The 13,236-nt window shown below is 38.4% G+C and overlaps 1 protein-coding gene across 1 annotated transcript; it reads right to left on the bottom strand.

Moving 5' to 3' along the window:
* Positions 1-2,362: 2,362 nt before the first annotated feature.
* Positions 2,363-8,219, bottom strand: LOC138880045 (uncharacterized). The gene is made up of 3 exons (XM_070159696.1): positions 7,914-8,219; positions 7,302-7,638; positions 2,363-2,592 (listed from the first exon to the last, which is right to left on the bottom strand). Exons 1-3 carry the CDS (start codon positions 8,217-8,219, stop codon positions 2,363-2,365), a joined length of 873 nt encoding a protein of 290 aa, XP_070015797.1.
* Positions 8,220-13,236: the final 5,017 nt, after the last annotated feature.

Consider the following 13,236-nt stretch of genomic DNA (forward strand, 5'->3'; position numbering starts at 1 on the left):
CACAAAATAAGTTGATTCCTACCAAAACCATCACCAGTTGGATGGTATGCATAGACTACTGCAAGTTAAATAAAGTGACCCGTAATGATCACTTTCTATTGTCTTTTCTTGATCAGATGTTAGACCGACTTGCTGGGCATGCCTTCTACTGTTTCTTGGATGGGTATTCTGGGTATAACCAAATCTTGATTGCTCCAGAATATTAGGAGACGACCACATTCACTTGTCCATATGGCACCTTTGCCTTTTCTCGGATGCCTTTTGGGTTGTGAAATACACCGGCTACATTCCAGCGGTGTATGATGGCTATTTTCACTGATATGGTGGAAGATATTTTTGAGGTGTTCATGGATGACTTTAGTGTTGTGGGTGATTCATTTGATGAGTGCTTGAAGAATCTTGATAGAGCTTTGGCCCGTTGTGAAGAAACCAACCTTGTTCTCAATTGGGAGAAATTCCACTTTATGGTGGAAGAGGGCATAGTTCTTGGGCATAAAATTTCAAAGCATGGTAATGAGGTAGACAAAGCAAAAATTGATGTGATTTCAAGGCTCCCTCCCCTACCTCTGTCAAAGAAGTTAGAAGTTTTCTTGGGCATGCGGGGTTCCATCGGAGAGTTATCAAAGACTTTTCGAAGGTAGTGAATCCTTTATGCAAGCTATTGGAAAAAGATTCCAAGTTCGTGTTTGATGAAAAATATATGCAAGCCTTTGAACTTCTCAAGCATAAGTTGACCACCACTCCTATCATTACCACACCTAATTGGAGCTTGCCCTTTGAGCTCATGTGTGATGCGAGCGATGTTGCAGTTGGGACGGTTTTAGGTCAAAGAGTGAACAAAATATTTCATCCGGTGTATTATGCAAGCAAGACAATTAATGATGCTCAAGTGAACTACACGGTGATCGAGAAAGAACTTTTGGCTATTGTGTTTGCAATGGAGAAATTTCGGCTGTATCTCATGGGTGCCAAGATCATAATCCATACCGACCATGCCGCACTCCGGTACTTAATGATGAAGAAGGATTCCAAAGCTAAACTGATGCGATGGGTCTTGTTACTTCAAGAGTTTGATTTGGAGATTGTGGACCGGAAGGGCAGTAAAAACCAAGTGGCAGACCACTTGTTCCGCTTGGAGGAGGATGGGAGGCCTCGTGATGGCCTAGAGATCAATGATTCATTTCCCGACGAACAACTCCTTTCGGTGTCGGTGAATGGTATGCCATGGTTTGCAGATTTTGCTAATTTTCTTGTGACTGGTATAATCCCGTGTGAGCTCTCTTCTAACCAAAGGAAGAAGCTCAAATAGGATAGTTTGGATTTCTATTGGGATGAGCCGTACTTGTTCAAGATTTGCACAGATGGTGTGATCCGAAGGTGTGTCCCGGAGGAACAGCAATTGAGTATCTTTGAGGCGTGTCATTCCTCTCCCTATGGTGGCCATCATGGCGGGGCGAGGATGGCTTCCAAAGTTCTTAGTTGTGGGTTTTGTTGGCCAACTTTGTATAAAGATTCAAGTGAACTAGTGAAAATGTGTGATGAATGTCAAAGAGCGGGTGGCATTTCGAAGAAAGATGAGACGCCTCTCAATACCATTCTTGAGGTTGATATTTTTGATGTATGGGGCATTGATTTTATGGGTCCATTTGTTAGCTCGTGTAGGAACACATGCATTCTTGTGGTGGTGGACTATGTTTTAAAGTGGGTTGAAGTCGTGGCTTTGCCCAACAACGAGGCCCGGAGTGTTGTTTCATTTCTCAAGAAGAGCATTTTTACAAGGTTTGGTACTCCTCGTGCAATCATAAGTGATGTGGAGTCTCATTTTTGCAATAGAGCTTTTGACACTTTGCTTTCAAAGTATGGTGTCAATCACAAGGTTTCTACTCCCTATCATCCTCAAGAAAGTGGTCAAGTTGAAGTCTCCAATAGGGAAATCAAGAGCATATTGTCAAAGACGGTCAATGCAAATAGGACCGATTGGTCAAAGAAGTTGGATGACGCTCTATGGGCTTATAGGACTGCTTAGCTCCTGTTTGGGCAATAAGCACTTGTTGACAAATTCAAACACAACCTTGTGCTCAGGCCTCATCTCACTTTTCTACATAGCCCTGGCTTCATTCACCTCTTCTGAATCACAAAACCTCCTGGTGATTGCAAGGGCAGTAGGGAGGGAGTCCAGGCATGGCCACCTTTGACTTGTATAGTCATCAAACCCTTCAGAGGGTATGTCCAGGATCTCTCCTAGTTTTTCTGCATCAAACTGCAATTGGACTCCTTTCACCAGGCTACTGACAACTCCATCCTTAAAAGCAGCATTGGCCATAATTTCAATCAGCTCATTTCTGGCTAGCCTACCATCCATCTAAAGGACCATATCCTTCCATCCCTGAGCAGCTAAGGCATCTACCAATCTCATCATTCCTGGTTCCACCAGGTCCTTCAACAGTCTACCCTTTAAAATCTTTCTTCTGCCAAAAATGGCAAGCTTGTCCTGTTCCTTCTCAAAATTGTTTTCTTCTTCTTTTCCACTCCAGTCATCATCATCAGAAACTTTTGATTGTTTGGTTTTCACTGCAGATCTTGTCCTCTTGGCTAGTGTGGGTTCGTCAATCACATGCACAGAGGAAGACTTCTTGGAAGAGGTCTTGGGCTTTTTAGGCTTGGGTGTAGGAACGCCCACTGTTGTACCTGTCGTGCCCCCTTTTTCTCGCGAAATCGGGTTTATGACATTTGGGAGGACAACTCATTCCCCTTTTTGGGAATTTTTGGGTTTGAATTGAAGGGTCTCCGCCTAATGATTAAGGTATATTAGGACACCAAGAAGGTTTGATTTGAGTAACCAGAGATTGGGTAAGGGCTTGAAATTATCCCAAGGGAAAGGTGTTAGGCACCCCTCAGGATCCACTAGTGTGGTTCCCGGCCAGACTATTGTTGTGAATTTGGGTGCAAATAACATGTAGGCAAATAAATCTTGAAATAAGAGGGGATCTTCACATAATGGTTACAAATAAAATTGGAAAGAATTAAAAGGAAGCTGATTTTCTTAAAAGAAATAGTTTGAAATATTTAGAAGAAACAAAGAAACAAAGGAAAACGGGGGTCCTAGATTTATTAATAATATGGATCACCCCACACAACATCCGGTAATCACTCCTCAGTGAGGGGCTACACGAGACGTTATCGCTTGGTCATCATATCCATATCTACCCTTTTCCCACCCGTTAAGGTATTAAAGCGCGGAATGGTCTCGTTTAATTATTGCATGCTATTAATCGTCCTAATCCTATCAGTACCGGAAGCATTTAGGACTACTAATCCTAAGGGGAGGGATATTAGGCTTATTTATAGTTTCAAAGGCAAAATTCTAAGGCTCAGATATACCTCCTTGAAGAAAGAAAGCACATAATTAATATGACTTTCACATACTATTTATGGTATGATTAAGAACTTAAAAGTTGAGGCAGACTGATTTGTTACATAATTCAGATAAGAAGCCCGAATCAGGCCTGCCTGCTGGTTGTAGTTAATAGCACAAATTTAGTTTATAACTTTGCCCTAAGGCTTGCCTAAATGTTGGACAAAGATCCTATAGGCATGGTATCTACTAAATTCAAAAAGCAATAATAATAAACTGAATACGTATTGGTTAAAAAGTTTGTCAAATTATTAAAGAAAACAAGTTTTTACGAAGGTCATGAGTTCTGCAAATGATGATCCTTGTTATTACTGGTTTAGCTCTAGACGTGAATGAAGCGATTCAGACTCGCTTAATAATTCCTATAGACATGCTTTCTACGTGTAGTTGATTAGAAGCCTTATAGACATGGTAAAAGTGCAAAAACCTTACAGACATGATATTTAAATGCATAAGACGGGTTTTAACCTCTAAACATAGTATCTAACTGGCAGAATTTGTTTTAAGACATGGTATCTATATGCAGTTGATTGTTTAAAACCTATGAACATGATTTATAGATGAAAATAGATATACATGATTCAGAAGGACCTATAGGCATATTTTCTATATGCATATGCAGAATTCAGATTTCTATACTTATGGACATGATTCCTATAAGCATGATTTCTATATGCATGCATATTTCAGAATGACTTATAGGCATGATTTCTATATGAGAGTTGCAGAATTTAGAATGACCTATAGGCATGGTATCTACCATTTGCATACATAGTTACCCAGCCTTTTCACTAGCCATCCCCAAGATTTTATTATAAATTATTACAGCCCAGAATAAAGCAAAATACATCAGAAAAATGTAAATAAAAGTACAAACAAAGGAGATCCTGATTTAGACTTCATGTCTGAAATATGAGGTAAACCAACTCCATAAGATCAAGATCCAAAGCCTTTCTCCCCTTCGAGTGTGTCAAAGTTCCCTAAGAGCCTCAAAAAGAACTCTGGACAATGCTCACACCCAAATGTATTATCAGATTAGGACAAGTGCAGTGTGGAAAGGCCAACCCTCAAGTGTCCAAGTTCAGAGGGAACTCAAAGGATCCCAAGGCAAGGCTCACAAGAGAGGGGCAGAACTGAAAGACTAAAAGAATGTGCAAGTGCAGAAACAGAATTCTAAAAGGGGGAAAGGAGGGGGAAATAGCTACAGATAAGTACACATAAGGGGTTCAGGGGGAATAGGGAAATTGAAAGAGGCAAGGGCAGGCTGTGGGCATGCCCAGCAGTGGAGAATGTCAGCATACCCATAAGCCTGTTAGAACACACTATTTAGAGGTTAGGATCCCAAGGGATCATATTTAATTCATGGACAATAATTTGCATATTGCCATGTCTTAAACCATAGCTCGAACACATAAGAGGCAGGGGTTTGGGATTCAAAATAGAAAAGGCAGAAAGAAATCAACATGCTAAAGTAAGTGTTGAACTATACAGAAACAGTGAGTAGACATAGATATGAAAGCAGTAAATAAACACTTTGTTGTGGTGTTAAATATTAAATCAGTACATACCAATTTTAAAGAAACAAATAGAGAAAAGCAGTAGGTCTTGTAAACAGGCCACAGTGTAGGCAATAAGAGAGAATACTATTGCGTGTAAGTGTAAGTTCAGAAAGACTATGAGTGATGGTGTGCTAATGAAAGAGTCGTGTATTTATAGTGTGAAAAAGGCAGAAATAAGGTAAGAAAACGATTAAGGAGCTGAATGTCAATTAAGAATCAATCAACACAAGACTTCCTTTAATTAAGGAATTCAGACTCAAAAGGTAAAACTATTTAAGAAAAGAAATCAAATAAACATCTTATGCAAAGTAGACAATTAGGGGTAAATACATAGAAGTTTATTTTAGGGCAGAGCTTTGAAATACACGGTTGCATGAATAAGGTAAGAGAAATCAATTAGTAGCCAGTAAATCAAGGATCAGAGATTTTGTAATCACTGGTCCATGAATGAACTAAGTCAGAAAAGCTGAGATTTTTTTTAACTTAAGTCGAATAATAGGGCAGTCATCAAACAAGGAAAGAAATCAATCAAACTTATACAAAAGGAAGTCTGAAATTAATCAAAAATTGAAAGCCTTTTTAGAGGGAAGTTCAGCACATATAAAGAGCACACAAGTATCAGGCATGCGAAAACGGTCAAGTGGAAGGTCTTATAGAGTTTAGCAAAAGTCAGAACCATATAAAGAAACAAAATTGAAACAATAATTTTGAAACGTAATGAAGTAGTAGATGAAACAACTCCAGGAACTCAAATAGGTCCAAAAGATTAGGGTTTTTGAAATCAGGCAAGTTCAGAGATGAAGCACAAGCGAATCACATAGCCAATGGTCTCAAAACTCAGATGAACCCCCAAATTCTAGGGTTTTTACCATCAATCGAGTGCAGAGGTGAGAGGACAAACAATCAAGGAAAAGATACTAATCGAAACAGGTTTAGAGGTTTTAGAAAGGAACTGAGACCCTTAGCATGCTCGTTTAGTAGTAGAAACTCATGAGAAGCATAGTAAAAGAACAACATGCGAGACACAGTAAAAGAAACATAGTAGAAGAAGCTAATGAGAAACATAGTAGAACAAACTGATTAAGAACACAATAGCAGAAACTTAAAAATACAGTAGAAGAAACACAAAGAACACAGTAGAAGAAGCACACAAAAGAGAAAGAAAAATCAGAGAAACATCTAAAAACCCTAGATCGGAAAATAAAGGCCTTGAAAGCATAACTTTTGAAAGAAATATCAGAAAATCATTTAAGAGCTTAGGGAAAACATGGATATGGAACATATCTACAGAGATAAGAAAAACCTTAAAAGCTAGGGTTTCGGAGAAACCCAAATGGTGAGAAAGGCTTGGATCTAAGCAGGAGGAGTCGGGGCCAGGCTCGAAACAGACATGGCTTGCCGGAGCAAGGCTGGAGATGGCCGTGAAACTCGAATCAATAAGGGTCTGGTCCCAGCTTTTCGTGGTCAAGTCATGAAACTTCAGTAACCAAGCGTAAGGAGCCATAGAAGGCTAGTGGGTGGTGAAACCACCATGGATTCAGGCTAGGAGGTGGCCGGAGAAGATGGATGGAACTCATCGGAGAGGAAGGGAAAGGGGAAGGTTCTAGAGAGAACCAAAGATAGAGAGATAGAGAGAGAGTCGGTTGAGTTAGGAATGAGAGGGGTCTTGGGGGGGGGGGGTCGTTTGGTTTAATTTGGTAAGGGCGGATCTGGACCGTTGATAAAAAATGATCAACGACCAAGATTTAGTCCTGGTTGGGTCGGGTAGATTTAGGATTGGGCTTGGGTCTTGGGTTGGTTTAATTTGGGTTGGATATTGGGTTTAATTAGGCCAAATTAAAAGGCCAAATGTGGCTATAAGTTAAATAGCCACTTTTTCCCATTTAATTTATAAAAAATAATAAACAAATTTCTGAAAATAAATTAAAAGCACTAAAATGACTTATAACGTATAATTATCCATTTAAAAATACAAAATCCCATTTTATAAACATGAGACGGATTTAAACATAAAAATGGCTAATATTGCAATTAAGCAATTTTATCCTTAAAATACCAAATAATTTGTAAAAATGTGTGAAAAAATATCTTAGCTATATTTTAATATAAACATAAGAATCCAATAAATCAATCACAAAAATAATAATTTTGTGGACAATTATTGGGGTTTTCTTGATAAAACAGAGCAGTAAATTGACTTAATTTTTTTTGAAAAATTAAGAAAAATAATAGGACCTTGGGACATACTTATATATGCATATACATGCTATTTTGAAAGATATTTTGCATATAAAAAATATAGAGAAAAAATTGGGTATCAACAATACCCCTTTCTTGATGGACCAGTTCCATCTCTTCTTTCTCAACAACCTCTGAGGATTCTGCAATCTTTCCCTTTCCTTTATTCTTTCTCTTTTTCTTACTTTCTTCTAAGGCCCTTTGTAGATCATCTTCACTCTGTTTCACCTTGCTTCTTGTGGCTCTACCCCTTGGCAATGAGGAGGCAGTAGGCGTTGGGGATGAAGCTTTTCTTTTCTTGGAAGGTTTAGGAACATTTGGGGCTTTTGTTGTGGGAGTTCTGCATTTCTTTGGGTCATAGCTTGCCCCAACCTTTTTCAGTAGATCAGCTAGGGTCTCTTCAGTAGATGGAACAGGTTCATCTCTCTGTGTGCTCAGATGAACCAACCCCTCAGCAGCTTCCCCAGAACCATTTCCTCATGACTTCATGCCACTCTCTTCTACCCTTTCATGTTCAACCCTATAGATAGCATGCACTACACCTTTCCCAATTCCCCTCTCTTAACCACATGCACCCTCTCCTTTTATTTTTCAAAATTCTTTTTACCTCCACTCCTACGTATCCCAGGCAATTCAACATCTCTAATTGGTCTAACCAGAACAAACCTAGTCTCTAGATTTTCAATCACAGATGAACTTACCTTAGAAGGAGATTCTTGAATCTTTTTAGAGTCAGAAGACTCATGTCCTTCCCCCTCAGTAGCGGATTGATATGATTCAGACTCAGAGCTGGAGTCGTAATTTGGAGCTTGGCTTTCTTTCACTTGGCTTGCTTTCAACCTTTTATTTAAAGCCTTCCCCAGAGCCCCAGATGCTACAGTCTTTCGAGCAAGTATTTTCACCCTTCGTAGTCTAGGTTTTGGAGATGCACTGGGAGGAGTAGTTGAGGATGAATTGGAAGGAGATGGTGGTGGATGAGTTCCAGGATTGTCTTGTGGGTTAGACATGATTGTAGGTTTCTTGAGAGAATTTGGGAATTTTGGAGAAGAGGGCAAGTGAAATTGAAGAAATTTTTTTGACGGTTTAAAATTATGATGAAGCCAGGAGAGTTGATGTGTATTTAAAGACAAATACACATTTAATAAGTAACAAAAGCCTTTTGTAATGGTCAATTAGAGGTCTAATCAACCTGAAATTCTAATTTTGAATGATCGATTTGGCTTCCCTAGATATTAGGCAAAAACTACAGTTTAGAGTTCTAGGTGGACGGAATTTGTTCAATGCTACCAGATAGAATTTTCTAGGAATTTGACAAATATAGGACTTCTGCTCATGATTGAATTATTAATCTTTCTAATTGTGCAGAGTATAGAAAACATACATGAGCTTTCATATGAACTCATACTGATGAACCAGGTTCTTCATTTAGAACTCTCTTGAACATGCCTCAAATGCCATAATAGAGAAAATTTTGTAAGAGATCAGTGAGTCATATAAACAGATGTCACAGGAGTATACTAATTAAAGTATGAAGTTGAGTAAGAATTAATCTAGATATTTACATAAGTTCAGAATTCCTAGCCAAATTCTTTTTTCATTGTGCATTCTGAGCTGGACCTATTAGGTGATCTTAATCATCCCTAATTCCAACCTGTTCCTCTCAAAGTTTTCTCTACTCAGTGCTTTAGTGAAGATGTCAGCAATTTGCTTATCAGTAGCACAGAATTCTATGGAGATCAATCCTTTCTCATAGTTATCTCTTAAGAAATGGTGTCTAACATATATGTGCTTAGTCCTCTTATGATGAACATGGTTCTTTGTCATACTTATAGCACTAGTGTTATCGCAGAATATAGGAATGCAACCAACTTCAATGCCAAAATCTACTAGCTACTGTTTGATCCATAACAATTGAGCACAACAAGATGCAGCATATTCAGCCTCAACAGTGGATAAGGCCATTGAATTTTGCTTTTTAGTGGCCCAAGATACAAGACATAAACCAAGAATGTGAGCCATACCTGAGGTGATTTTCCTATCCACAAGGAACCTGCATAATCAACATCAACATATCCTACTAGATTGAAATTACTACCTTTGGGATACCAAAGACACAGATCAGTGGTGCCTTTCAAGTATCTTAGTATCCTTTTGACAACAGTCAAGTGAGACTCTTTTGGATTGGCCTGGAAGTGAGCACAAATCCTACACTGAAGACTATGTCAGGTCTGCTAGTAGTAAGATAAAAGAGTGAACCAATTATACCCCAATAAAACTTCTGATCAACTGATGAACCAGGTTCATCAATGTCTAATTTTGTGGCAGTTGCAATGGGTCTATCTATTTCCTTTGATTCCTCCATTTTAAACTTTTTGATAAGCTCTTTTGCATACTTCTGCTAATGGATCATGGTTCCATTTGGGCTTTGTTTGATCTATAAACCTAAGAAGAAGTTAAGCTCACCCATCATACTCATTTCAAACTCACTCCCCATTAATTTTTCAATTTCCTTACTTAGCTTATCAGTGGTGACCCCAAAGATTATGTCATCAACATATATTTGTACCACAATGAGATCCTTACCTTTTTCCCTTAAGAATAAGTTACTGTCGATTTTACCTCTTTTGTAACCATGTTCAAGCGAAAATTTGGACAGTCGTTCATACCATGCTCTTGGAGCCTTCTTGAGTCCATAGAGAGCCTTGTCTAATTTGTACACATGTTCAAGACATTCCTTGCTCTCAAATCCTGGAGGTTGTTTCACAAATGCTTCTTCTTTCAGGTAACCATTCAGGAAGGCACTTTTGACATCCATCTAATGAAGAGTGTGTCACACCTCCTTTTTCACTGTACCCCCAAGGGCTTAAAGGAGTTTTTCCACTTAAAGGATAATCGGAACGGGATTTAATTATTAATTATTTAGAGTTGCCACTTGGGAGATTAATGGTGTCCTAAGTCACCGGTTTAATCCCGAACCGAGGAAAATACTCACTCTGTATTACAGTACGCGAACTAGAAATCCGGATAAAGAATTCTGTTAACCCGGGAGAAGGTGTTAGGCATTCCCGGGCTTCGTGGTTCTAGCACGGTCGCTCAACTATTGTATTTGATTTTATCTGATTTTAATACAGGCTAGCCTATGTGCCGCTTATTCATAAACCGCTTTTATCATTATATTTTAAAAGAATTGCAACGTTATGGAAATGCGTCTCGAACCACGTCGCAATCAATGCACCCATAATTGTCAACACATTTCGACTCCGTTGAGATTAGGATTTGGGTCGCATCAATGCGCACCCGAGTTTAGGAATGTAATTTTATTGAAGTCGTGCTTAAAGAGTCTAGTGTATTATTATTTTGTGGAAGGCCGTGAAATTTGCTAAACGGCCCATCCCTAAATCTAATAATTGAATATAACCCTTATTTGAAGGCCCCACAACTGTGTACTTTTATTTGGCGAGGCTCGTCTCCTTATTTTTTAAAAGGCCATCCTAAAAGTGACTACGATTTTCTATTCTTGTTTGTCTCTATTAATCAAGAAAAGGTCCTAATCAATTATTAGTATTAATAAACCGCATTTGAAAGTGGTACACCGGCCAAAATTTCCCACGGCCACGGACATTGGGCCTGAAGTCAGCCCAAATCAATCAAGCCAAATCGAACCATCTAGGGAGAAGCTGGTCGAATCACTAGAGTGGCAATCCAACAAATTGTTTAAATGTCTGCTCACTAACTTTACCCCAAACTCTCGTGAATGAGCTTCACTCTTCCGACAAAAGGAAATGAATATGCACTTACCTAAATCAATTAGATACTAACCCTCAAATCATTCAAGAGAGTAATTATGTCGTCCTGATTTTAAAAATGACCCGACGTACTAATAAATTTACTCACGCTTGCAATTACAAGACAAATGTTATACCTCATAATTGTTATGCTTTTAAACCAATTTATGAACCAGCTGATGAGAAAACAACTAAGACTAAAGTGAACTATTAACTCTGACTACTGACTTATAATTGTCAAAGCTATTGCGTTACGAAGTTATTTAGGACGCATGTTCAGCATTAGAATAGAACTCAACGTGACAACACACCAGTTCCAGCTTCACCGCAAACTTGAACTGTTTATGATTTTGAATTTTTAAAACAGAAAATTGCTAAGTTAAACAAGCTAAATCTAAGTACCTACAAATCAACAGTCCAGCAATCTAAATAACACAGTTCTGCCAGTTCAGTTATATATTCAAATTGATTGTATCGTACAACAACCAAATCACTTAAAACTGTTAAACTGTAATGAGATCCACAAACGACATATCTATAGCCGAAGCTCCAGTTTTCATTTCATTTTTCAGCAAGTGATCTACATAGTACTGAGTTTCATGGTGACTACCTGGAGATGTGAAATTCAATAAGAAGACGAAGACGATCAGCAGCAATAACAGCCACAAGTAGAAATCAATCATCCAGTAACTTAATTCAATAGCCACGAAGAGTTGGAAACCAAGTAACACCCAGGCAATCAACCACAAATCAACTGAAATGCATCCAAATCAACTTGAAATACTCCGAAATACTTCAGCAAACCCAAAACTCAAGCAAACCAATTTAATTGAGTTCAAAGTTACTCGAAACTAAACCAGACTACTTTTGAAACCTTCAATCATCAGAATCGAACCTAGGAATTGCAAATCAGTAGCTCAAAGTTGAAAATTCTCTCAAAATTTAATGGAACAGTAGCTGTTTTTTTGGGATTTTTGGAAGTTTCTATTTTTTGTTTTCTATATGAAGAAAGCTAAAATCTAAGAGGATTTTTGACTTGAATTTGAATTTTCAAATCTGGAAATAAAACTAATGAGGGGAAATTTTTGGCTCAAAAGAAGACCCCCCTCAACAAGGCAAAAGCTTGCCTTTTATAGGCATCTTGACAGATTTTCGTTTCCTTTTAGTCCTCCCTTCCTTTTGATTTTTACCCCCCCCCCCATTTATTAACTTGTCACATAAGAAAACACTACTATTCTTTACAAATTACTTAGAAACCCCCATCTAGAAGCTCCTAGGGTATTCTGAATTATTCTTGTAACTACCAATTACCTAGAATACCCTTGAATTCATGAGAAACTACCAAATGACTCTAACATTGCCCTAATCGCTTAACTATGATTAACTATCAACTAAACCTAACCAACTAACATCTTCAAAGTAAACAACGAATTGAAACACACATCAAGGAATGATTCGAGCCAAGCAAAGTTAATCAATTATCAAATTAATTTTCCAGTAATGAACTGAACTTAATACAACCTGCTAATAACAAAACTAAGCTAAGACTACCAAGCAAATGGCAATCCAATTAAGCCATAATCAAACATGGAATCAAAGAAAATTCACAGAATTCATGATGAGAAAAGAAAACTAACCATGCAAAGTAAACTGAAGTTAGCCTATATAAAACTAAGAACAACTAACAGAAGATTAAGCCAATCGAAAAGCTCACTATGGGCTTGGGGTCTTCTAACTCTTGGTTTGAAATTCGGACAGTCTTGTTGTCAATTGACTCCCAGTGATGGTAGAAATATCATGAGGAATGTGAGGAGAGTCCCATGGCACCAATTTGGTGAAGTTTGATGAAACCCAGGTTCGCCGGAAAATTTTCAAACCTAAATTCGAGCCATTCCAGTTACATTCGAGACAAAAGGTCATAGGGGTTGTGTAGAGGATGGTGTGACGATCTTACGGTGTAAATTTGGTACGATTTAGCGTAACTGGTGTCGTGGCCTGAAACGTTTGAAGAAAGATTCGACACTTTTGACCATGATTCGAAGGAAACCCATGGCATGGCTGGAAAGAGGGGCCTAAGGAGATTCTGTGGTATTTTTCTGGTGGTCAATGGCATAGGTAGTGTTCGCCGTTGCCGGCGACTCTGGCGAGGCCTAGAGATGATACGAGGAAGAAGAGATACAGTCTCTAGGGTTAAAGCCCATTTTCGGACAGTTAAATAAGAATGTGACAATTGTTTGTG

This window comes from Nicotiana sylvestris, chromosome 10 (genome assembly GCF_000393655.2).
Source record: "Nicotiana sylvestris chromosome 10, ASM39365v2, whole genome shotgun sequence".
Lineage (NCBI taxonomy): Eukaryota > Viridiplantae > Streptophyta > Magnoliopsida > Solanales > Solanaceae > Nicotiana > Nicotiana sylvestris.

Excerpts from the sequence above, each read along its gene's own strand:
- LOC138880045 (XM_070159696.1), bottom strand. The coding sequence starts at position 8,219 with ATGTCTAACCCACAAGACAATCCTGGAACTCATCCACCACCATCTCCT. Across the intron at positions 7,639-7,913 it reads TTCAAGAATCTCCTTCTAAG|AGAGATGAACCTGTTCCATC; the intron begins GTAAGTTCATCT and ends CTGAGCACACAG. Across the intron at positions 2,593-7,301 it reads ACTGGTCCATCAAGAAAGGG|CCAAGAGGACAAGATCTGCA; the intron begins GTATTGTTGATA and ends AACCCACACTAG.